General features: G+C 42.6%; 1 protein-coding gene across 2 annotated transcripts in view; it reads left to right on the forward strand.

The window, feature by feature from the left end:
- The window catches only part of SLC2A12 (solute carrier family 2 member 12), a 30,639-nt gene extending 6,050 nt beyond the window's left edge, over positions 1–24,589 (forward strand). The window contains exons 2-5 of one of the 2 annotated variants that reach the window (XM_059842053.1): positions 1,657–2,973; positions 20,525–20,647; positions 22,826–22,958; positions 24,300–24,589. In XM_059842053.1, coding sequence (XP_059698036.1) covers positions 1,657–2,973; positions 20,525–20,647; positions 22,826–22,958; positions 24,300–24,396 — 1,670 coding nt within the window. In that variant the 3' untranslated portion in view covers positions 24,397–24,589. The remainder of the gene's footprint in view (positions 1–1,656; positions 2,974–20,524; positions 20,648–22,825; positions 22,959–24,299) is intronic. The other variant, XM_059842055.1, reaches the window with a different exon arrangement.
- The last annotated feature ends 1,474 nt before the right edge of the window (positions 24,590–26,063 follow it).

The raw sequence follows: 26,063 nt of genomic DNA on the forward strand, positions 1-26,063 counted from the left end.
GTTTGGTTCAGCTGTTTGGCTCAAAGTTAGGAGAGCTAATAGGTGATGCTTATCTTAATAAATTTAATGGGCTTACACATCTCCCCTGACCCCCAAGGCATTGCTTATATTCACAGTTGTACTGTGCTACCCTCCATAATAACCCGTCTGCCTATGGAGTGGCTGCAGGGTGGGGTGGTGGAATTGTTTGCTTCTAGGAGTTAGGAGAGCACAAGGTGGCTTGGGCTGAAAATGTGGCAGGGATCCTGCCAGCAATTTAGTAGGGTATGTGGCCACATGCCAGAGTCTGGGCCTGGGCTCTGGCACTGTTTACTTTAGCAGTGCAGATGTACTGCTAGGGCTGCTCTCCTTCTCTCTATTCAAGATTTGCTTTTGAAATGTAATATCCTCTATGAAATGGGGCTGATCCTCACCAATGTGCTCAAAATTATTGGCAAGGAGCTCTGAGCAGTCAGTGTGATCAAACAGCCTTAACACCTTAGAAAAATGAGCTGAAAATAAACTCTGTGTATCATTTCCAATTAGACCATATACCACTCCAGGAGAATTCCAGGAGAATTAACTAAATATGGACTCAGTTATGCTGCAAAATGCACCTCTCATCTGACATGTCCCATCTCTCTAACTAATTGGAAAATCAGAAGATGATTTACTCTTTTCCTAGTTGTGTGGTAGTCAACATCATGATGCGAGGAAAATCATGCTGGGAGGAAGAATGAGACCAAAAATAACAAACTGATATATTCCTCAAGGTTTAGGGTGCAAAAGGCTTCACAGTTAGTAGAATATGATCAGTCAAATCTATCTTGTAACAATAAACAATGAATCACGATTGTATAAAATGAGTTTGTTTTAAAGTGGAGATTCAAAGGCATGTAGTCTGCATTGTTTTCATCATCTGTTTCTTGTTCCTGACATTATGGCCGTCAAAAGCGATGCAAAATATTTGATCAAGATATTCCAAAGAATCTGAGTTTAGATGTGAGCAAAGCCCAGAAAGTTCATGAGTTTACCTCAAAGAACAGTTTCCCTAGAATATCCCAGACACCTGCATCAGCCTGATGCTCACTGAATAAGTCTCCAAAGTCTTTATTTTGGCAAAATAAAAACAATGGTACCAGCAGCCTTCATGTCGTCCTCAGGAGAAACAAAGGAAATAATAAGTGGTGAGGGAAAACTTGTTTCTCATTTGAGTCAAGGTTGAAGCAATTTGGCTAAGAAATTTATGCTTTCCTTGCTCATGGTACTCTAGTTGGGTGGATGAGACTTTCTCAGTTTAGGAAAAACACTGAAAAATCTCAAGGCAAAAATTGCTTTCTCACCATTTCTTTTTGCAATAATATTCTGAAGTAGAAGGTTTAATTATTTAGGACCTGATCAAAACCTTATTGACTTTGATCAGAAAGAAAAGGGACACAAAGGCATTAAAGTTAAAGATTTTATATTCATTACTTTTTTTTTTTCTTTTCAGAAATTGCTTTTTATGTAAATAGCTTTTATGTCACCACTGCTGCTGGATGTGTATTGTACCTAACTGCTTTGCCTAAAAGTTACAGAGAGATTTATTTAAAACTGGTAGATCAAAGTTACTATTAACTGTCAGAATGTTGCAGAAATCACTCTTTCAAGTTTTTTTGTTTTATGCTCTTATTTCAGGTTGTGGAACATTCACCTTTCTATTTTCTGCCATTGCTGCCATAAGTGGACTTCTGATGGGCTATGAGTTGGGCCTTATCTCCGGAGCTCTTCTTCAGATGAGCAGCATTTTAACACTCTCTTGCAAAGAGCAGGAAGTCATTGTAAGTTCCCTGCTTTTTGGAGCGTTATTTGCATCCCTTACTGGTGGATTTCTTATAGACAGATTTGGAAGGAGACTTGCTATTATTATTGCATCTTCTTTACTTGTGCTGGGGAGTCTGATTTTGCTGCCCTATGAATCATACGAGGTACTCATTGTGGGCCGGATTGCCATAGGTATTTCCATTTCGTTATCATCGATTGCAACGTGTGTGTACATCGCTGAGATCGCCCCACAGCACAGAAGAGGCCTCCTTGTGTCATTAAATGAGCTCATGATTGTGATAGGCATTCTCTTTGCCTATATTTCAAATTATGCATTTGCCAGCATATCTCATGGCTGGAAGTACATGTTTGGCCTGGTGATTCCATTAGGTGCTTTGCAGGCTGTTGCCATGTATTTCCTTCCTCCAAGCCCTCGGTTTCTCGTGATGAAAAATGACGATGAAGCGGCGAGAAAAGTACTGGAGAGGCTACGGGAAACATCAGATGCTACTAAAGAGCTTACTGTGATTAAATCTTCCCTGAAAGATGAACATCAGTATAGTTTCTTGGACCTGTTTCGTGCAAAAAACAACATGAGGGCCCGAATGCTGGTCGGACTCACTCTAGTGTTTTTTGTGCAAACAACTGGGCAACCCAACATTTTATTTTATGCATCGACTGTTTTGAAGTCAGTTGGGTTCCAGAGCAATGAGGCTGCCAGCTTGGCTTCCACTGGAGTTGGAGTGGTTAAAGTGGTCAGCACAGTCCCAGCCACATTTTTTGTGGATCAAGTTGGAAGTAAAACTTTTCTGTGTATTGGCTCTTCTGTTATGGCAATATCGTTGGTCACTATGGGCTTAGTGAACCGTAACATACATGTGAATTTAACCAAGGTCTGCAGAAGCCAGTCTCCAGAGGATTTCTCACTCCAGAGACCAGGAAACTTCACTGTCACCAATGGGAGTCTCAAGGACCTCTTTGCTAGCATGGCTTCAACAGAAAGATTGTCATTTGATGTACAAAGCCCAGATGTTGCCAGGACAGGAGAACTGAACAGGACTGCCCTGGCAGGAGGCAAAAGCACAACAGGGTCTCATGTGGAAAGTGGGGAGGTTCCTGCTGTCCTGAAATGGCTCTCACTGGCCAGCCTGCTTGTCTATGTTGCTGCATTTTCCATAGGTCTTGGACCAAGTAAGTGTTTAATTTCTCTAACTCCTTGTAAGTTACATTATTAAGTGCTGGGGTGACATGCCCGGCTTGGCATTTGGCAGTTCCTAAGTTGGGCAAAGCAGTGTTGTCTGCCAGTATGCACTGGTATTGTCACACACCGTCCTGGTAGGCCTGACGTGTACTTTTAGGAAGAGGTCCTGCCCCTTAAGGCCAGTGACCTGATCTCCCTTCTGTTCCCTGTAATTAAATGGTCCCTCTTCAGTGAAGAACTGCTATTAGCTTTGTACAGCAAAGTTATGGAGCCCCCAGCTATCTTTCCTCTTTCTGGTCTATTGTGTCCTTACACAGGGAAGGTTAGGATGTAGGTATTTGCTGCTGCTACCTCCTAAACTCAAGATAATGATAAGCTCTGGACCTCTGTATGGTATGATATCATCAAATCCACAAAATACCAACCTGTCTGAGTCCTGCTGAGAATCTGTCCATCTGACTGTGTAATAGTCTTCAGATATGGAAAATACATTCAAGGTACCATAATTCATGAGCAAGCTGTTGTGCCATTGCCACTGCTTGGGTGGAACAACACAAGTGGGAGGACACAAAGGTGTGTTCCTGTACAGCTGGCACTGTACTGCTGCATCTCCCATCACACTTGCACAAATCTCAGTCTCTCCTGAGGAGAGTATGTCTGTCATTCTAAGGGACTAGAAATTAAATCTCTCTGTTTTCTTTTGGTTTTTTTCAATAGCACTTGCATAATGTTGTACTTTGAAAGAGTTGACTTTTTAAGTCACTCTGCAAAACCCTCATGCCCAGGGTGTTATTTATTAACAGACTTTATGTTCTCTTGCACTCTGGCTCAAACTTGCATTGCAAACAAACTGTACTCTCCTGTATTATTATGATAAAAAGCTTGCCACAAGGATACAACCCAACAATTGCACAAACAACAACTCCCCTGCAGTATTTATTTATTTTAAACATTGCTCACAGGGAGAGCAGTGTGAGATAAGCATTCATTGCCAGGGTTGCAAGCTTGACTGTGTTATTACAGCGTTATTCCTTCCCTTGAAGATTGTCTTGGGGCTGGATTCTGCTTTCTGTGACATAGGTTCAAAAACAGGGATGAAATCTTGAAAAGAAAATGTTACTTGAACTTTTATTTGGCGTTTCAAACATATATTTAATGACCCTTAGAGTGGGGTCACATGTTCAGTCTTGGCCTCCTGCTGAAATCTGCTTTCCTGGTGACCTGGCTGTAAATGGGTTCTTAGTCATTTGAGTTGGCCTAATGTACAGTTAATGAGAACAGTGTCTATTTTCTTGAGGGCTACAAAAACTGATGTGTTTTCCAGGCTGATCTGAGAAGTCTCTGAGGCCAGTGCTTGTTTTTTGACCTCTTTCTTGACTTGAGAGCTCAAATGCTTTCAAACAGAAAATGGAAAAGAACAGACACCCTCTCAGCTCCATCGTGGAGAAATCATGTATAAAGCCACTGTGAGACAATTAATACTGACAGATGTGTTTGCCTAGCGAGTGAAGGCCAGATCTACCAAAGATACAGGCATTTCACATTGCAGCTAAGCCCTTTCAAGGCATTTTCCTGCCTTTGAAAGTACACTGTTCAGTTAAAATTTCAGTTAAAAAGTGTAGAAAATGCAAGAGTTAGAGAACCAAGAGATTGTTGGAATCTTCAAAGGATCTCTCATGTTTGAATAGTCTGGATTGGGATGCAAGGTTATAATTTGTGTCCCATGTACAGCCTGCAACATCTCCTGTTTGGAGCCCTCATCCCCGAATGGGTTTTCAAAGCCTAGCTTTCTTACCCCCAATGAACCTTTCTTAGTGTAAGAAAAAAAATGAGCCCCTCTTCTTATGTAAAGTAAATAGTTTTAACATGTTTATGTTGCTCATCTCTAAATCTGCACCAGACTGTTCTCCATTGCCTGCTCATCAGTGGGAAGGAGGCGTCGAGGCTGCACTTGCTGGCTGCTGTGTCCAGGCTGTGCCTGGGGCACCTGGGGACAGAAGCACTGTAACACCTGCCCCACTGTGTTTTCTGTGGGAAACTCTCATGCTCTGTGCAATGCCTGCCTCCATGCAATGGCTGGCTAAGGTGAAGGTGGTGTTGAGGATGCCTTTCTTTGTAGATCAAACTGACATCTTTTGGATGAAGAGCAGAGAAGATCTTGCTCCTTTTCTTCCACACCACAGGGCCATTTCTGGAATAAATCCACCCCCCTTTATTTTGAGTCCATGCTGCACTTTGTTCTGTGGGGATAAAGGAGACTTTATGTAGGACCATTAGGAGATGACACACTCTTTACAGGACAGATCACACAATCTGAGCTCTATCATCTTCTTTTTAACTACTTTGTACCTTTTTTTTACCCTTTTTATTTACTTTTTTTATGCTCATCAAAGAGAGTTCAATCCAGATTAGTGTAGCAGACATTTATAAATTATTTCTGTTTTGTTGCCAAATTACATAAAGTAGATTGATTTTTTAAATGAACTGAGTATATGCTAAATATATTTGTTGCCTTTTATCAAAACACCCAGGCAGCACAGTGATGAGCATTCAGAAATAGAGAGTGAGAGATAAAAGTCATTTTTGCATTACAAAAGAATTCACAGACTAGCAAGCATCTGCTTAGTCAATTTTTTGATTCTGGGGTGCTCTGTATTTATGTTATCAGCCCTTACACAAGATAAAAGGGGTATTTCTGCTGCTGTGTTTCACTTTAATTATGTTTGATGAACTGCAATTCAAGTGCTTGTTCACACTCAATTTCACACAATTATGAAGACATTTTGTAGATGCAACAAATCAGTGTTTCATCACACTACACAACAGCACATGCCATTTCTCTTGGGGTGTTTGCAGAGGTGTTTCAAGGCATTCAGTCATTAGCTAAGGGGGCTTGCTTGGCACTCTTGTTTGTCTTGGGTTACCCTTTGTCTGTGTGTCAGAAAGGACAAACAAGGATCAGCCACTCTCAGGAGGGGATGATGCCTGCAGAGCCCTAAAGAAACCATTCCTGGCTGCCATGGGAAGGGTGAGGAGTGTGGGAGGGGCTCCTGGTTGTTCGCAGTACATGTTTGTAAAGAGAACCTGCTGTATTTGGGCAGGGGAGGGACAGGAGAAGTCTGAACCTGGCAGAAGCACTGCAGTGCCTTTCGCTGGGGTCAGCGAGTGCAGGTTGATGAGACGAGTGTGATGTGGAGGTAGATCACTAATTCATCACCCAAGGTAAAATGTGATCACTCAATGTGACTTTGGAAATTAATTTAACACAAAGGACACACAGAAATAATCTAGTCAGAGCTATGGCCATGCATGAACATTTACTAAATGACACAGAATTAACTGAAATAGTATCAGGGCATCTCATTTGCCAGTTGCTCTGTTCAAACCATTTGAGGGGCAGAAACTAGAGGTCCTTTCTCATAAAGAGGTGTCACTTCCTTCATTCACCACTGTGTGTGGTGCAACATGTTGGGATGCTGGAACAAGGAAAGCCATGCTCCTGGGATATCGGACTTATTTTCCAAACTAAGGCTGTAAGTATAGGATTCCTATGTTTGGATAGATGTGCAAAAGAGCTCTCTTGGTTAGCAACTGTAGGGCAGCTATAGCCTCTCTGAAACAGAGTGGGTGCCAAGAGCTCTGCTTCTCTCCTCACAGACCCAATGAACAAATTCAGATATCAGACTGCACCCATTAGCAAAGATCTGCTTTTCTGCCTTTTGCAGATGCCTCTGACCATCTCCTTTTGCACCATTTATGATCAAATACTAACTAGAGATAACTTCCCCCCATATTTCCTGCATATCCCCCTGAGTGAGATGATCTCATCAGTAAGTAGCTGGAAGAAATATAGAAGCACCACGCACAGGTATGCAGGGATGCAATGGGGTCTAGAAGCAATGCTCTTTATGAAAAAGAATTCAGAGTGGCTCCAAGAAATCCTAGGCTGAGAAGCAAGTAATGCAGACTCATTCTGGACCAAACAGAAAGTCTGTTTTCCCAGTCTGAATTTGTTCTTACAAATTAAAGGCAAGTGAGCAAAACAGGACTTGGGCAAAACAGTACCTCTTTGCACATATTGTGGGAGTGTAGTTCAAGGGAATCCATGAACATCTCAGGGATTTTTTGGTGTGGAATGAGGATCACCTTTAATGAGAGAGCGATGTCAAATGTATGCATTTGGACTGCATGTATGGCATCGGTGCCTTGCACAAGAGCTCTTCCTCTGTGAGTCCTTCAAACACACTTCTGTGTAACAGCAAAAGCATTTAGGCAGTTGGCCAATGAACTTTGGGATAATCTGCTGGAGCAAATCACATCAGCTCTGCTGGCTTCATGGCATTTCATGCTGAGCATGCAGATGAAAATCCACAAAAACACCTACAAGTGAGACTGAGGGGCAATTTCATGACATGAATCATCCTCAACACTCCAAAACTTATCTGTATAAAGTCCAAAGGTACTTATGTGTCTGCCAACCTGGGACAAAGATGTTCTATTACTTCATGTCCTAGAGCAGCTGCCAGTTTTTTGTGGCTCTTCAAAGCCAAGGGATAAACTCTAGAGCTCTCCTCTTGGAGACAAACTCCTCTTTCAGGCAACAACTTGGAGCTGCAGACCCAAGCACTTAGAGCCTTCTTTACACTCAGATTGCTGTGGCCACAATGCACCCGAGGCAAGTCAGTGTCCGCAGCTGGAGAAGTTTTCCTGGGTTTCAGGATTTGGCACAAAGAAATACATTTACCTCTCCATATGTTTTTAACATACTTATGGTCAACAAGTGTATAACCACGTCTTGGAAGAGGGATTTAGAATTTACTGCAAACCCTGATTTTCCATGTCACTGTTGCAGTCCCATTGAATCCCGTAGCTCCCATGAGAGGGTGCTTGTAGGGTTGGCAGTACCTTGATATTGCCAAATACCTGTTAAAGAGTGAAATTAAATATCCACGGGAAGCCTTCTCAGGCTGGGATATGATGGCCTCTACAGCCATCTGCTAGCCTCAGCCACCAGGTGAATATTTCTGATTGGAAAACTGGAAAAAAATTACATGCTCTTCACTCTTTCTTTGTAGCTCCTGAAGTGATCACATTATCTACAAAACAGGAGACCCAGCTGATTGCTGGGAGCAGCACACCAGGGCCCAGGGCTGTGAGGTCCAGACTCTCAGTGGATACAAAGCATGTCTGCAGACCATGTACGAGGGGAGGGCGAGCACAGGACCCAAAAAATTAGGACATTGCAGTTTTGGGGACAGCACTTCTCCCAGAATGGCTCTCTGAGGGACTCTCAGCCGCTCATGGCCACCTCAGACTAATGCTCCTCCTGCATTTGGGGATCCCTAACATCTCCCTTCTCTCCTTGTGTGGATGCAGAGGCACTTAGAACAGGTAGATTCAAAGCTGTTGGAGCAGGCACAAGCGAGGATAAATACAGGTGAACAGAACAGGGGCTTGTAGTCACTACAGTCACTATCTTTGTTCTAATGCAGCAAAGGCTTGCAGGACACCAAGCCTGCCCTCATGTTTTACTAGTTTCACACTGGTTAAATTCTTCCCACATGAAAGACCCAGGATTGTGGCTTTGTGCCCACCAGGCTGGGTTCCCCCGAGAGGGTGCAGGTACTGGGGTGCCCAGCAAGCCTTACTATGATGCACCATCTTGCTGCTGTGGGAGCTCTCTGTGTGGAGCATCAGCCCTGGGAAGAGCAAAACCTGTGCAGAAAAGTTGGTAAAGACAAGCCTCTAGTGAGGGCACACCTTAAGAGCAAATTTTTACTGCTGAAAGTGTAGTTTAGGATGATAGTTGTCCATTTCTAGTTTAAACCTAGGCAGATTTGCTATATTGAGTATATCTGAGTTAAATTTATATCAGCTTGAATGAATACTTTAAAACTGAGATAATTTGTACCTAAAATGGAACAGATGTTTCAATGTGTTTGGGAATCCAACTGATGCAGGAGCCAGATTCCTCAGACTATCAACAAAGGCTAATATTTTCTCCACCAACGGGGGGCTTTCAGATCCCCGCTCTCTTACTCAGGGCATGGTGTGAATAAAACCAAGGCTGTGGGTTCAACCCCTGTTCAATCCCTGTACAGGCCACTCACTTAAAAGTTGGACTTGATGACCCTTGTGGGTCCCTTCCATCTCAGCAAATTCTGTGAAATCTGTGACCTTTCCTTTGGCACAATGCTCCATTCCTTACTGGCTGTTAAAGGAACTTTAGGATGATCAGGAAACTAAATTAGATTACATTCCACACGTAGTATGCTTTAACTTTTGGTGAGCCCTGACATGGTCATGCAGTTGGACTAGATGACCATTGTATGTCCTTTGGTACTGAACTATTCTATTCTATTCTATTCTATTCTATTCTATTCTATTCTATTCTATTCTATTCTATTCCCATGTAAAAACCCACTTTTTTTTCTCTACATCTTATTGTGAGCTGTTGTTGGAGTCATTTAAATGCATCTTTAAACCAGTATTGGAGAAAATTGGGAAGAAGGATCAGGCAAGAAAGATGAAGGAGGTGGGAAGAAAGCTGAAGAGTTCACAAGAAAAGTGAAATCCGTAGAGGTGAGGAAGGAAGTAAATCCATCCACATTCCATCACTATCTTTCTTATACAATCTTGAGTGGTGTGTGGTGGTCTCTCTCTATGTGTTTTATTAGATTAATCAAGGCAAGACCTGGAGCTGGAACACTGCCATAAGGCCCAGAGAACTATACTGGGGGCAAGTATAGTCCCTTTGACTTTGGTCCTGTGATTGTTAGATTAACTGGCTACCTGAGTAGATTCACTAACACAGTTAAAGGCTGAACCTTTTACGTGTCTTTCACCTCAGTCACTAAATGCATCTGTAACAAAACCCAGAACAGCTGGTTTGACACTTGACACTGTACAGCCCAAGGACTTGATCACAGAGGTCATATCTCCTGCCATCCTGACAATCCAGATTGCATAGAATGCTTTCTCCCTGTCCCTTAGTGCTCTTGGGCTTAATCTTGGCCACTAAATGCTTGACCTGAAACTGGAAAATCTTGTGGGAGTGTCAGTGTGGAAATTCTAAACCTTCCATGGATTTAGTTGGCTGTTCCCATGTTTTGAAATATTGTAAGCTTAATGGTTTTGCACTGTCTTGGAAAACACTGGTAAAAAAATCAGATACCTAGAATTCACCTCACTATCTCCTACATTAAAGCAGTATTTTAGGCTTCTAAAAGCATGTCGTATTAATTTGTAGTGCACAGGAATCTGATGTTAACAGGCATACATGCTCAACATTGCCTTGCATGACATTTGTTTACAATGTTTTATTTTTGAGTTTCTACATTTTCCCAGCAGCTGTGGTCTGACCTAAAAATTCACAGAAATTAGAAGCATAAATTTTATGATTTTTTGTGGTTCACTCTGGAAAATGGGAGAGTGGAGGGGACTAAATTCAAAACCAATCAAGTGCTTAAATGCTATGTTGGAATTTAATGAAGATAATAAACCTTGGGAATATGCATGTTTCACTGAGAAACAGTACAGAAAGTCCTATTTCAGATAATAAAAAAAAATATTTTGGATTCTTTGTTTTATGACAAGATTCCTAGCACTGTTTATTTGTACTGAATAGTCTTTTAATGCATGCATCCATGTGGTTTGAATATGACACTCCATGTGCTTATCTAGTTCATCATTCCTGTGCTATTCAAATGCTGCCTCACATGGCCTCCATTTCACACTGTGTCTGTACTACCAAGCTGCAGTAGAAAGACAAGGCATACCAAAATGAAAAATAAAGCAAATTGCCCACTTCTCCCTATTTCCCTACCCCAGATAAAGTTTATCTGAAACCTTTGTTAACACATCAAGCTATCCCAGGAATAGGTTTGCCTTTGCAAAGGCTGACTGATAGTAGTGAAGTGCAAGGCAATTTAAGATATTTTTGGATAGCTGGATATTAATTATAGGATTTCAAATTGCAGAAGGTGCTTTCTAAAATATCAGATTAATAGGTTTGTCTTATCTCACTTAATAAAACCTACACATTTGGGGGCTTTTGTAAGTGTCAAAAAGGTCACAAGAAAGAAAAACTGCTTTTGTGATAATGAGACATGGGAATGTCAGTGGGAGATTCTTAATTGTTTTATTATGTTATTATATTTCAACGCCAAGACTGAATTTAAACTGTATATTGAAATACCCCTTGAAATCAGAAACCTGATTTTCACTGACATTTATGTTCCTGTTTGTAACTCTAATATGTTGGTGAGGGAAAGTCTTGGTGGATCAGGCCAAAGGCTTTTCCTTCTGAGAGACAGAGCCCTGGCTACTGTGAAAAGAGGGAGAGACCACACCATGCCCCAGCCACTCTTCCTGTGTCTCTGCAATGACAGTGGTTCAATCTGCTGTTGAAAAGGTAGGTGACTTCCTGTGGTTTGGCACATTATGCTCCACTTAAAGAGGGATTTGAGTCAGTATCCTGAGCTTGGTGCTCTGCATACTGTAAATATCTCTTTACTAATAGTTCTGAGTTAGTAACCCCACTGACACAAAGGTATTGCATAAGAGAAATGGAGCTTAAAATTATGCACAGTTTTAAAGTTTTAGCTCATATTGGTTTCCTTAACCATGTTCTAGGAGACAAGACCATTGTGATACTGAAATCTGTAAAATGTTTGCAGGTCATCTGTCAAGCTTCATAAAATCCAGTTTCCTTTAGGAAAGAGGGCTGGGGAAGAATTTTTTTAGAAGTAAGCTAATCTTGGGCCAGCTTTGTGCAGGAACTAAAACTGTCAGTAGGACTTCAAGTGCAAATTCAGTATTTTATTTCAGTTTTAAAGTTCATGAAATTAAAACAGGTATTATAAAGTATGAGGAAATAGTTATGCTGAAAAGGTAAAAATGTGTAATCAATCACATAACTTACTGGCTCTGCTGAGGAAGGTGAGACTGTCAGCCAAAGCACAGAGAGCATGGTAAGTCAGTGCATGAAGTCAGGAGACTGCTTCTCCCGTGGCCTCCAAGTTTCTGTGCCACACTGAGCTCTGGGAGGAAAGCCAGGAAGATTTTCTCAAAGGGAAAGGTCATTCAGGAGGGCACCCAGCTTCTGCTGCCTTGGAAAATCAACCCTAAGTGCAGAAAACTCTTATGGAAGAAACAGAACTGAAAGACACTTTGTGGTGGTTAAACCCAGAGCCTTCACACCTTCTTCCCCACTGCCTTCCTCCAGCAGCAACCAAAGCAAAGCATGGGCAGCCATTTCCAGTGAGGAACTTTAAAAAACCTGGATCACTACAGGCTTCTCAATAAATAAGTCACTGTTGTACAACGTTGTTTATCCTTTCTGCTGGAAGTTTTGTGAGGCATGTGCACAAATAAAGTCTCTGTTTTTCAAGAGCAAAGGCCTAAATTGTCCCCAGTTGCTGTGTCACAACAGATTTTTTCTGCTATGCAACCCCTCAAGGACCACCAGTAGCCCTTGGGTACTGGAAAAACAGGTTCACTTATCCCACCCAACTGGGTAATTTCTCCTCTGCATACTTTATAGAAGAGAAATATGTGATAAGCTGAACTAATTCACACAGAACTTCCTCATGAATTAGGGCTTCTGGCTTCTGCAGTCATTCCTCTGCAAATGCCTCAAAGGATTATCCTGGATTCAATATTTTGAACAAATAAACACCCACAAACAGGAATACATATTTCAGGTTTTAATTAAAAGGCCTTTTTTTTGGATGGCAGTATGTGTTTTATTATAGTAAGCATATTCTCCCTTGAAAGCCTTTTAAAATTTTTCCTTTTTCTCCCTTTTTTTTTCCTTTTCTGCCACTCTGCATGTTGTTCTGTCTTGATGGGAGAATTTGAGTGTCTACCTAACAAAGAATGAGAGAAACTGTGACTGTGGTATCCAGTTGCAAACAGAATTGTCATCTCTCATATCAGTTCAAAACAACTTTTCTTAGGATACCTGAAAAGAGGTACAGACTATGACCATATCTGCCACCAGCAAGGCTATGATGCATTCTTCTTTTTTAACTCCAGCTGGCAGCTAAGTACCTCACAGCTGCTTGCTCAGCCTTTCCCCTGCCCACTAGGGAGGAGAATTGGAAAAAAAAAGTTAAACCTCACGAGTTAAGAGCAGTTTAATAATGGAAATAAACAAACAAAAATAATAATTCTAATTATAATAAGAATTAAAACAATAATAGCAATGTCTGTGATGAAAAGGGAAGAGGCAGAGAGGGAGAGGAATGAAAACCAAGAGAAACAAGTGATGCTCAACAGAATTGCTCACCTCCCACTGACTGATGGCCAGACTTTTCCTGAGAAGTGATCAGTGGTTCCCAGCCAACTCTTCCCAGTTTATAATCTGGGTATGATGCTCTAGAATAGAATATATGTTTTATACATAGTATAGAATATTCCTTTGGCCAGTTCCTTTCAACTGTCCTGGCCATGTTCCCTCTCACTTTCTTGGGCGCTTGCTCCTTGGGAATGCAAAACTGGGCATAGGAAACTGAAAAGTCTTTGATTTAGGGTAAGCACTACTTAGCAGCAGCTTAACCATCAATGTTATCAACATTGTTGTCATACTAAATCCAAAGCACAGCACTGTGCCAGCTACTCAGAAGAAAATGGACTTTCTACCAGCGGAAACAGGACAATTCTACTGATAGATTTTTCTGCCGAGCACTTTCTTGGGCAAGACGGTCTACAAATCACATTAAGAGAATTCTACCATTTCTAGATCCTTATATATCTATCATTTCTTGCCCAGCAATCCTTCAGATGGGGATCACCTGTAAGAAATCTCATTTGTGACTATTTTTTCCAGATAAAAATGGACAGTAATTGAGGACCACTGAAAACAAATTTAAGAATATATTGAACACCTTGCATTTAAAAGGAAAGCCTATATGATCCATAGCATTTCTTTTGAGTTCATGGAGATGAAAATTTGAGTAGTAAAACAACAACAACAAAAAAGTTAAAATGCAGGCCTACAATGTTGAGAAGGTTAAGGGAGGAAGGATTGCTAGGAAAATCAGACGTGAATTGCATTTCCCTGCCCTCCTCCTCAAGTGGCCCAGAGCACAGGTGATCGAGGTAATGCTTTGGAATCACTATCTTCCCTCAAACCCTTCCTGCTGCTCTGTCATAAACTGGAGGAGGCATGAGTGATTTCAATGATCCATCACAAGGTTACTTAAGAAAACACATGGGAGTGCTCAGCCTGTCTATTAGATAGTGATGCAAATAGTACAAACAGCAGGCAACAATTTTTACGTACTCTGATACAGTCTCAGGGAAAACAAGGATTAAATCCCACTAGTGCTAATAATGTTAGTCCAAGGAGTCAGCCTAAAGGGTTAAACATTAGAAACAGAATTGTGGTGTACCAGAAGAAAAGAAAAAGAATTTAGATTTGCCACACACCACGTCAACTCCTTCTGGATCTTCAGCGGCATTAGGTATCTTGCAACCAGCAGTCTGCTGCTTGGAGAGAAGCCCCTTGGCAGCCATGGAATTAAAGTACATATTTATAGCCTTCATCTGCAGAGATCAGGGTGCAGCCAGAGGCATAAGATTAGCTGAGGCTTCTCCTGACTCCCCATCTCTGAGCAATAATTCCACTCCTTTTGATGGGCACATACAGGGTAGGACTTGACTCTGTCAGGCTGGCTCTCTGCTAGCAGCTTACATGCTCTCCAAAGCAATACAGCTGCACATTTGCTCTATGTTTGCCAGTTATTAATTTTGAGCAGCCATTTCAGTTTCATATTATGGGGAGAGCCAGAGAGAAAGATGTCTCTTGTTAAACAAAGTCAGAGATTTTTAACGCCGGTCACAGTCGTCTACTTTGTCCTCTTGCACAAAACTGTGGGGCAGAGTGTAAATCTGCTTTTTGTGTGTCATATCTCCTTTATCTGCTTTGGAAAAGGGCCAGCTCCCTCCCACACCCTCCTTTTTCCAGTTTAAGCATCCCTCACTTTTGCCAGCCCCCCAGATGCTATTCACTGGATCTTCTGTGAAAGCCTTTGCCAGAGTTACATTATGTGGGTGCTTGGAGCCGTGCTGGGACAGTGCTGGTGTGTGACAGCAGCACATGTGTCCCCCAAGCCCAGCTCTGTCCCAGTGTCCTCACAGGCACACACCTCACTACCACCACACACTCTGAAGGCTCCTGCCATCCCCTTTGATGGCACAACGTGCCCCTTGAAAACAAGATCAGCTACTGCTGAACCTGGCCTTTGGTCGGAAGTGGTTGGCCACCTGGCTATTTCTGATAATACCCAGCAAAGCCAGAAGCCAGGAAAATTAAAAACCTGTTGGGTTTAATAAGCCTGGAATAAAAATCTGGCCTTGGCAAAGCCAGTCATTAGCCAAGTCCTGCCATCTCATGGCAGCTTTGCAGTGACTTATTTTCATCCTTCCCTAGCACTGATCATTTGTTGCACACTCTTAGATAGTCTGTCTGTGTTACTTCATGGGGTAACCCCTTCCTTATCTTCACTTGGATCTTGTTTTGTTAACAACCCAGTCCTCCTTTTCAAAATCTAAAGTACTTCTGTCCACTTCCCTCCTAAGCAGTAAGTCCAATTAATCACTTTCCAGAGTTTATACCTCAGAAATCTGAATTCTTTCAAGTATTGCAATGGCCATTTTCTGAATCTCACCATAAAGAATTTGATCTCACACAATGCAGGTACAGGAGAAAAATGCCAAGCAACAAATGAATACCAAGGGAATCTAATATTTCACTAATAAGAGCTGCTGAGCAGCTTCCAATTTTCTTCTACCTCCTGGCAGGAAAAGGTCAAAACAAGGACGTTTTTCATTCATGTACCTCCATTGAATGTTGAGCACCCTCAAGCTCACTGTATTTTTCAGTTATTCTCAGATTTTTCTGCTTCTCTGATATGAGCAAGTTAATTTCTTTTTAAAAAAATTTATTTACTGCATGGCAGTAAAGTAAGGAAATAAGGAAATAAGGAAGTAAAGAAGTAAGGAAGTGAGGAGGGAAGACATCACATGAAGTTTGAGGTATTTCTAAGGAAGGAAGACATCACTAAGGAAGGAAGTTTGAGATGTTTCTTTGCTTACAGCCCAGGTATAAAGTTCATTAGTTTGGCCATGTTGGCTCAAACAAAAAGTCCACTTAATCACTGTGTTACCCTGCCTCCAACCATATAACCTCCAGCCAATAACAAGTGCTGAGAGGCAATGCAGAAGAGGCCCATGCAGCATGCACAGTTATCCTTCTACCTATCTGTAGTTTAGAAAACTTCAAAAAAAATATATTGAGGAATTATTTTTACTATTGTGAACAACAGTTCTGGGTGGATCTTTTTTCACACAGATGGAGAAATAATGTTTGACACCCAGCATTTAATGATTTAAGTGACCAGTATTTTTCATATTGGAAGTATCTTGTGACGGTGAGTTCCAGGGCTGAAATACACATTGTGCGAAAAAGCATATCCTTCTGCCTCACCTAACTGCTTTATCTGGTAATTTCACTAGGATTCTCTTGGTTTGTATCTTTTAGAATGTGACTAAGCCCACTGCTCTTCTATCCCACAACACTTCACCAAAGTTCTTTGAGACTGAAAAGCACAGTGTCTCATATGTTTCTAACCCTCAAAATGACATGGTTTTTCCTTAGGACTCTTCTTCAAGACACTTTACCCATCCCCTTTCCAGCTGATATTAGTCAGCTTTATCCTAGCTCCAGCTAGGAGCTTGGTACAGTCTAGCAGGGTGATCCCTTCCTGCATCCCAGGGGAGTGTTTCTTTAATACTGGGATGTCACTGCCTCCATCCCTGGCCTCTCATCGTCTCAGCCAGCACGCTCAGAACACTTGGCTGCCTGATGATGATACTGCAGGTAACATTTCAGCAATCATACTGTGTTTTCTTTGTCTGGGCGCAATGTATGCCATTCCTAAAGGCACTTTCCTATTTCTAACAGTTTTCTTCATTCAGTAGTTTATCTGTGCTGAGCTATTTCTCATTCATTTGGTTGTATGTATATTTTAAGCCTTCAACCATGTAGTTTAAACATCCTCCAGAGCACCACTGAAGCTCTTACCCTGATCTTTATAGAAAGGAGGCCTATATTAATATTGTTCTCCTTTCAAAACAAAATGTGGTAGGCTCTTGGCTTTTCCCTTTCTACAAGAATATTGGATTTTAAATGTTATAACCAGTGTAACAGAGCATCTTGCTCATGGTTGCATCTTGAACTACACAGGCTCAGCACTGAAGCACAATTTGCCTTTTTTTCTCTCATTAAATATCCAACAAAGTGCTTAAAGGAGCCATCATCTCTGGTATGTAAAATGTTCTCCCAGCCCTGTGCTCAATTATGCATGATTTATTCAGTCTTAATGGAACTAGCTGAAATCTTCCATTACTATTCTGCTTCCTGCTTGCACAGCCCCTGTGACTTTGTTTAGAGGTGCATGCCACCATCCTGGTCATGGGGCTGTTTATTAAATATGAATCCTGTGCTCTTTCCACTTGGGCAAGGAATATCAGGCCATCTAGTTTCTGTGATATTTAAGGAAACAATTAAGCTTTCTGAGCCAATGCAGTATTTCTGTCTGCATTTGCAGTGTGTGTTCTTTCCTCTATGTTGTACCACGATAAAGGACCATTAAACTGCACAATTTTTCTTAACTGCTGTCAACACACAACACACTGCGGGTCAGCAAAGGTGAGTTACTGCCTGCAGCAACAAACCCTGCAGCTGTTGAATCGAGCACAGAGAATCGTGCTGGCCAGCCCTCAGCCTCATCTCTTACCTACATCTCACCTGGGGATCACCAGCTTTTTTCCCACCCATTCCCCTGACACCAGCCGGGGGTGGCCGGAGCAGACACTGAAACCTCCGGAGTGTGTGCAGTGTGATTGCTGTCACAGCATCCCTTGGAAATACTGCTGGCTTGCACAGCAGATGGAGGGCTGGGGGGTGGAGGGGGTATTTGGATCCTCTTTTCAAGGACAGGCTGATTTCCCCTGTAGAATGCCACTGCTTAGGCTGGTGAAGGCAGAGCACACAGGTGGCTTGGCAGCGACCTTGGCAGCTTGGAGGTTAAATGTCTGTGGTTGTGTGCACAGCACAGAAGGCAGCAGCAGTCATTATCAATGGGAGCCTGAACCTAGCTGCTGGCTTCCCCAGAGCAAGTCACATCCCTGCCATACCTACAGCAGCTGCTGCTTTTTGGCACAGGTACAAATAGTAAACACAATCCCAGAGAGGTGCTAAAAGCAAAGAATCGATGGTTATTGCTGCTTCAGCTTGGGGAAAGGAGTAAACAGTCTGTAGTGTCAGATTTCTACAACTGCTCTTTCTCCCTGGGGAATGAGCCTACCCGCTCCTTGCCAGCTAAGCAGAGGTCAGGGCCATGCCAGTGGGTGTAGCTACCATCAGCAGACTCGAAGAACAGTCCTGGTGTTTTGGTGGCATCTGTCTACACTAAATAAGTGGTTGCAATAAAAGCAGCTAACCACTATTACAGCTGATGCAGATCCTCAAGTATTTTGGTTTCTTAACAGGAAAACAACACACTTCAAACCTCCAGACAAATTCTCAGTTAGGCTGAAAGGGCCAGTCTGTCCCTGGAAAACTGCATGGTATTGCAGTTGCTGCAGTGCCACACATTTCAGCTGCAGCATGCAGTGCCCAGAGCATTGCTTGGTTCCTGGAGCTTGGTTTATGCCCAGCAGAAAGTGGGTTTGGATTCTATCAACCTTTATTTTAATTCTAATGTGATGGTAAATATCCCTTTTGCCAGTTTTGGATGTGTAACACTTTTTGCAGCCGAGCTTGTGTGGTGGCTGGCAGGCTGTCCTGTGGGGATGAGCTGCAGGGGCTGTGAATGCACACCTCCTTTGCCTCTTCTTACTTGCTGCTTTGCTTTTCAGGTCCTGAAGTGTTGTGACTAACAATACTAGTTTCAATAGCCCTGGTGCTGAGGGCGTGCTAAATACAATCATGACATCCCCATGACTTTGCTCAGGCGCAGGGCTCACTGGCTTGGCAGGGAAAGACACCTGACTGGGAAGTCAGTTCGCTTCTTCTTTGCTCCTGGCTCATCTGTAGGCCCATCACAGAATGCACCAAGGGTGCTTCTTTACAGTAATGTTTGTCTTGTCAGCAGCAAGTGTGTTAAAGCTTGCTGTGATCCAAGTTATTAAAAAAAAAAGAAAAAAAAAAAAGAAACAAAAGCCTCTCTGTGGCTGCTGTTAGATGTGGCGGCTGTGTTACGGCCACTTGACTATGCCAAACAGGGTTGGGGCATTATGAAGTGTGGTCTCCAGTCTCTGTAAAAAAATTATCAGTCTTCTGGGTCATTCCCATGGTGGGAGTGAAGCTTTTTAAATTTTTCTTCAAGAAATATAAAAATCTGGGCCAAGTCCACAAAAAAAAAAAATTCAAATCTATGATACTAAGAAATCTAGAATTTGCTTAAATCTGCTGTGTTGACTCTAAACTCAGGGGATGTTTTCCCATTTCAGCTAGTCCTTTTTAGTTTCCTCCTGGAGCACCTTTTTTTTCCCTACCTTTACCAGTGAAACACACTTGGACATACAGGAGCTTGGTTTTAAAATGTATCTTTTAGACTGCCTAGTGCAAGTGTTCTGGGTAAACTCCTGTCATTTTGCAGAAATAACAGCACAGATGAGAGATTTATAATGGCCAAGGGCCTGAAGACACAGCTCATCCATGTGTACCTTGCTGCTTTTGTGCCAGTCACCTGCTAACCCACAACCTCTCCACACAGCAACCTCTTGCTAATGCATTTTGCTTGTCATCAAAAGGAGAGGGTGGAGCAGGTTTTTGGCTGGGCTTTGGGTTTGTTTGTGTATGGGTTCTTGTTCATTTGTTTTCTGAAAATCAGGAACAGTACAAAAATGTGTCTTTTTTTTTTTTTTTTTTTCTCTTGCTATCATGGTGATTACACAGCCAGCTCTTCATGTCTGAATTTGCTTTTGGGAGCTAGTAGCACCAGCATTTAGATCACCTGTGGTGTGGTGTGATATGAAGGAGTCAAAAATCAGTCCCTCTCTCTTCATTTATAGCTCAGCAATCTCATTTATGTGGAGCAGAGAGCTGGAATAGCAAGCATAGTTCAGTGTGGCAGGTTGATTTATAAGGTGGCATGAACACACACAGTGCCCCTCTGAGGCTGAAGATTGCTTTGGTTTGCTGCCCCACTTCCATTAGTGTTATGTCACTCGAGAGTTATTTAGTCAGAACTTGCTTTCATACCCAGATGTGCAGTCAGAACTCACCTCCCCAGTCCAGTACCACCTGTCACTAGCTCAGGCACCCACTGGGCAGAGATGAAGGGATGGTGGCCTGAGGTGATGCTGATTGCTGCACATGCTGCCTGCAGAGAGTGGGTCCTTACAAACTTAACCCCCTGAAAATCAAGTTATTCTTTCAGGTGCCCTTGTCTGAATCAATGGACTACCTAGATTTAGAGCAAGGAGAGTCATCCTTCCAAAGAAACATTTTCTTTCCTTGTATTTCAGTGTCCTGGTTGGTCCTGAGTGAAATTTTCCCTGGTGGGATCAGAGGACGGGCCATGGCTTTGACATCTAGCATGAACTGGGGTATATACCTCCTCATCTCCTTGACGTTTTTGACTGTAACTGGTAAGATTTCTCTGTGTCCTTCCAAGTTGATATTCTCCTAGTGGGCAAAATAAGTCTCTCTTATACAAAAGCATTGCTAAAACTGCAGCTGTGAAAGCCCAGGAGACAAGGTCTCTGTTTAGGTGTTGGTGTAACTTCACTGTTCCCAGCACAGCTTTGTTTGTGCCAGTAACTTCAGCCCCACAGAGCTGGCTGTCAGACCTTGCACATCCACTCCACAGGCTGTGAAACTCAGGTCTTAAAAACACCATTGCCTTGGTAGGCTGAAAATACATAATGTTTGTGATTAAGTCCTGCATCATCTGAAATCAATGCAAGTTCTGTTCTAGATCAGACCACAGCTTTTCTGATAGACATTTTTAAACACAATCCCATTTAATTCATTCCTTTTCACAGGAATGTCTCGGCTTTCAGAAAATTTTCTTTAGAAAAAATGTCTTTGTGAGGTTAAAGTCTTTCACATTTGAATGTAAGAAACTAGAAGACTACCATATATGACTTCTAATGTGATGATAATCAAATGGGAAGGTTAAATGCTGAAATTTATTGATTAGCAAATTTATTTTTCTAATTTTATATTATATGAGCCTTTGCATATTTTAGTTTTCAGTCTTATTGTGACAAAAATATGTGCTGAAAATCGAAATATATTAGGGTAGAAATTCCAGGTTTCCCTTAAGTCTGTATTACTCTCCACCAGAGGCAGACAGTCAACTCACAAAAAGTCAAGGTAGTTTTCACCCCGTTAGATGTTTTTCAAGACAGATTTGAAAATGAGTGTGATCTGTTTCTAAAATAAATGTGTTTCACCCATTTGCATTTTCTTTCCAAAAAAAAAAAAAAAAAAAAAGAGAGAGAGAAAGGAAAAAACCACATCCTCCATCCTGAGTACTATCTTGATGAAAACTAGGAAAAATATGACAGGTAAAGTTCACTGTGCTCACACTCTCACTTTAATTGGATCAAGTGTCTTCTTCAAAAGGAAACCATCCAGTTACTCCCACTCACTGCCCATCAGTTTGCATCACAGCGCTGCACAAGCTTTTGGACAAAGCCAAACAAGAAAATACATTGTAGGCAGTCTGGCTGCCAACACTTGCTCAGTCCTCGGACCAGACTTGAGTTATTCCTAAGGATATGTCTCCAAAACCACCTGGTGCAGACCTCGGGTGCTCAGTGTCAGCTGTTTCACTGGGAAGTCCCCTCCTGTCATGCAGCATTACTTGTTAATGTACATCTCTCTGTTATCCTGATCTCAGTTTCAAAGACTGTAAAGCCCCAGTAACTCCCTTGGCTTAACTGGGTCTAATCTGGATTTATGGAAGTGTAAGTACAGGAAAATATGCATTCCTCATCTATGGCAGAAAGGCAGGATTGGGAATTCTATTGTCAAATGAATACACGTGGAGGTCACAGTGGCCAGCAGCATCTGCACATAGGTGCTGATGCAGAGGTACCAGCTGGATCAGAAGCTTCAGCTGCAATTTTCAGCTCATGACACAACTTGCAAATGTCTCAACTGCCCAGGTTTATCTGGCAAATGTCTCAGCTGCCCAGGGGGCTGCAGCACACTGTTGGGTTTGTACACGCTTTACTTTGCAGGGGCTGCAGAGTGCGTCCCTCGGCCCGAGGACCTACCTGCCCCTGGACTGTAGGCTCAGAAAACCACTAGTCCTTGGATGGCCCCATTAAGAGTTCACTCTTGGATCACTTCCTGGCACAGCAACCGTGACTCGCTGTGGAAATGCTGGGCACTGACAGGTGGGGAGGATTAGCTGGAGACAACTGTAATAGTGTGAAAAATGCTTGGATTTACTCCAAGAAAGAATGTGCACTAAAACCAGATCCAGGCAAAAATCCAAGGCACTCACGATCCCCACTGCCTTCCCACAAACCAGTAACAATGGCTACTCACTGTTTTCATGCAGAATGATTGCAAATAAAATAAACCAATAGGTTCATGCTAAGTGGACCAATATGAACTTGTTAATTTTCTTTCATAAGGAGTATTAGAAAAAGCAAAGCCACTCTTCTTCTTCAATATATGTGAGCTAAGAATAGCAGCCTGGCTTCTTTCTAACTTCTGTGCATTAGGGGCTGTATCCTATAAAATACAGCAACAGGAAGAAAAATTGCAGTGTTTGAAAATTAAAAAAGATATGTTTTCTTCCTTTGTAGAGCTCATTGGCTTGTCCTGGGTGTGCTTCATTTACACAATAATGAGTCTAGCATCACTGGCTTTTGTTATCATGTTTATACCAGAGACAAAAGGATGCTCTTTGGAGCAAATATCCATGGAACTAGCTAAACAGTAAGTACCAAGCATGGGACTGCATCCCCCAAGTGCCAGAGGGACAAAGCCTTTCAGCGCCACATATTGGAAAAAAAAAAGAAACTATTGAAAAACAGGAAACTATTGGGGAAAAAAGGAAACTGAAGGAAAATTCTGATTCTCTCAAGGCTTGAGCTTGCACATGTTGATCTCAGCAGCCTACCAAACATTTTGTTGGTGCTGAAGGACTGGCCCTAAAGGCAAGGTGGGTTTTGAGCACCCCTTTGAGGAGCTGCAGACAAGCCTGGCTCCCCAGCACTTTTGCTGTCTGGCATTCCTCGATGGGAGGGTGACTCTGATCTTGTATTTAGGACTGTGTGTTTTGGGTTGCATGCAAAAAATGGGAGGGGGAGATCCTGTATTTCAGGTTGGCTTGTTCTGGATGCCGCTTCAAGGCTCCATGTGGATTTTGATAGCTGTTGTAGATGAGCTTTTCTTGTTTCTTTACTAAATGCTGTAGACAGGTGAGGGTCAGTCTCTTCTCCCAAGCAACAAAGTGACGAAATAGTCTCAAATTGCATCAGGGGAGGTTTAAACTGGGTGTTTGGAAAAAATTCTTTACTGGAAGGGTGGTAAGGTGTTGGAAGAGGCTTCCCTGGGAAGTGGTGGAATCACCACCCCTGGAGATGTTCAGAAATTATCTATATCTGGTACCTGGGGACATGGTGTCATGGTGAAGAAAGCAGTGTTCAGTTAACAGCTGGACTTTATAATTTCAGAGGCCTTTTTTGACCTAAACTTACCTACGAGTCTAGATACTTTATTTTGGCAGTTAAAATAATTGACGTGTGAACATCTTAGTATCGTCCTGTATTTGTACTTTTTAGCTTACAGGAGAATATTTGCAACTCAGCCAGGCGTGAAGGAGCTTGTTTACAGACTAATTATTTAACGGGCTAACCACTGTGCTGCCGCTGGCCCTCGGGCTGTCCCTTCCCCTCCTCTTAGGGAAAGGCACCCATCCCTGCCGGAGCGGGAGCGGGAGCGGCGCTGCGCGGGCGCTGCGGGCCGAGCGTGCGGAGGGGCCGCCCCCGCGCGGGCAGGCGGGGCAGCGCCGGCAGCCGCCGCAGCCTCCCTCCCGGGCATCCCGGGGCATCCATCCCGGGGTATCCATCCCGGGGTATCCAACCCGGGGCATCCATCCCGGAGTATCTATCCCTGGGCATCCATCCCCGGGCATCCCGGGCGCTGTGGTGGCTCTCCGGGGAGCGCTCTGCCGTCCTGCCGGGCCCCCATCCCTGCCCTCGGTGTGTGCCGCAAGGAGAGCGCGCTGCCGGCTGCCTGCAGTGGCCAACGCGTGCGGGTTTTGTGCTTCTGCAGGAAATACGTGAGGACGTCCTTGTGCGGGGTGAGCCAGCGCAGAGAGAAACTGGTGCCCGTGGAACTTGCCAGGAGAGAGAAAGAGCAACTCTACTAGACGCGGGGCAAGCAAAGCAGCCTTCACCAAAAGATTGATTAAAAAAAAGGAAAATGCTCTGTGATGCTGACACTTTTATGGGACATGCGGTATTGTTATTATGCACAAGATATTCTCTCTTTTATTTCTTGGTAGAACTTCTTTCAGTGGCAGTTTACAGCCAACATTAAAGGTTGTTATAGTTTACAAGTAACTGGAAGTCTAGACTCTCTCTGTTTCAAACCAGCATCCCTCAGATCCCCTGAGATAACCTCTTGCATACAGGAGGTGAATGGAAATTGTAATTTTGCACACAATTCTCCTATTCATATTCAATGACAGTTCAGTCTGGAAGAAGTGCAAAGAAGAACCAGAGTGCCAGGGAGAAGAAAGAGTCTCAAAAGGAGGAGCCTACCAAAGACAGATCTGTTTAGGCTAACAAAAATGAGTTGGAAAAGAGTGAACAACTCTCTGTCAGTAAGTTAGGGAAAACAATGCTATGGAAAAATTGCTATGTCCAATACTATGCCCAAAAAATGGACAACTATGGAATCCAAAGGATGACATCAGTGCAGAACTACTGGTATAAACTTTTTATAAATTAATTTAGGATTCTGCTTCACAACATTTAAAAAATGAACTTGTTCAGCTGAACTTAATTATTTGTAGTGCAGAGTACAGTCAGCTTGTAAGAGGAATTTTACATTCATTTTCTCAGTAGGGCCAGGATTCAGTGACCTAGGAAATACTCCTCAGAAAACATTGTCAGATTGTTTAATGTGGGACATTAAATGCATCACTCTCTACAATTAGCTGAAAAGACATTGTAGCCAGGTGGGAGTAGGCCTGTTCTCCCAGGCAATCAGTGACAGGTTGAGAGGAAATGGCCTCAAGTTGCACCAGGGAAGGTTCAGGCTGGGTATCTGGAAGAATTTTTTCCCTGAAAGGGCAGTTAAGCATTGGGATGGGCTGCCCAGGGAGGTGGTGGAGTCATCATCTCTGGAAGCATTCAAGAAATGACTGGACGTGGCACTTAATGCTGTGGTTTAGTTGGCGTGGTGGTGTTTAATCAATGACTGAACTCTATGATATTGGAGCTCATTTCTAACCTTATTGATTCTATGATTTGCATAATAAATTAATCTAAACTGACAATAGCCTTACAGAAGAGGAGACAGGATTTCTTTGGCCTCATTTCCAGGAAAGTTGAAAACTGAAGGTACCAGAGTTGATGCCAAAATAATTTTATTTCTTAACACAGGGCACACTTTGGCTTTTGGACTCAGAAAGTGAGAATTGTGTGGCACATGGCAGCGCACAGGGAGTTCAGGAAGGATCTGTAATCCCTGCAGATCATAAAGTAGGTCCAATTCTTTCTTACTGCTTAGCAAGTGTATCCTGAAGTACTCACAAGTCTCTACAAAGGATTATCCATATGGCTCCCATAAAAGAACATTGGTATTTTTTAATTAGGGGGTTAATAGATGTTGTTAGAGTGATCAGTAGATATATATATATTAGCACATAAATAAATGATTCTTTGTTTAAAGAAAACAAAACCAAAGCATGCTTTAAAAGCATGTTGGCTGTCTCTGTGGCCACAAAGTGGCATTTCTTCCAGCACTTCATTGAGGCAGCTGGAAGACTGACAGCGTCAGCTGGAGTGCAGATACTAGTTTGAACCAAGC

This window comes from Haemorhous mexicanus, chromosome 3 (genome assembly GCF_027477595.1).
Source record: "Haemorhous mexicanus isolate bHaeMex1 chromosome 3, bHaeMex1.pri, whole genome shotgun sequence".
NCBI classification, from domain to species: domain Eukaryota; kingdom Metazoa; phylum Chordata; class Aves; order Passeriformes; family Fringillidae; genus Haemorhous; species Haemorhous mexicanus.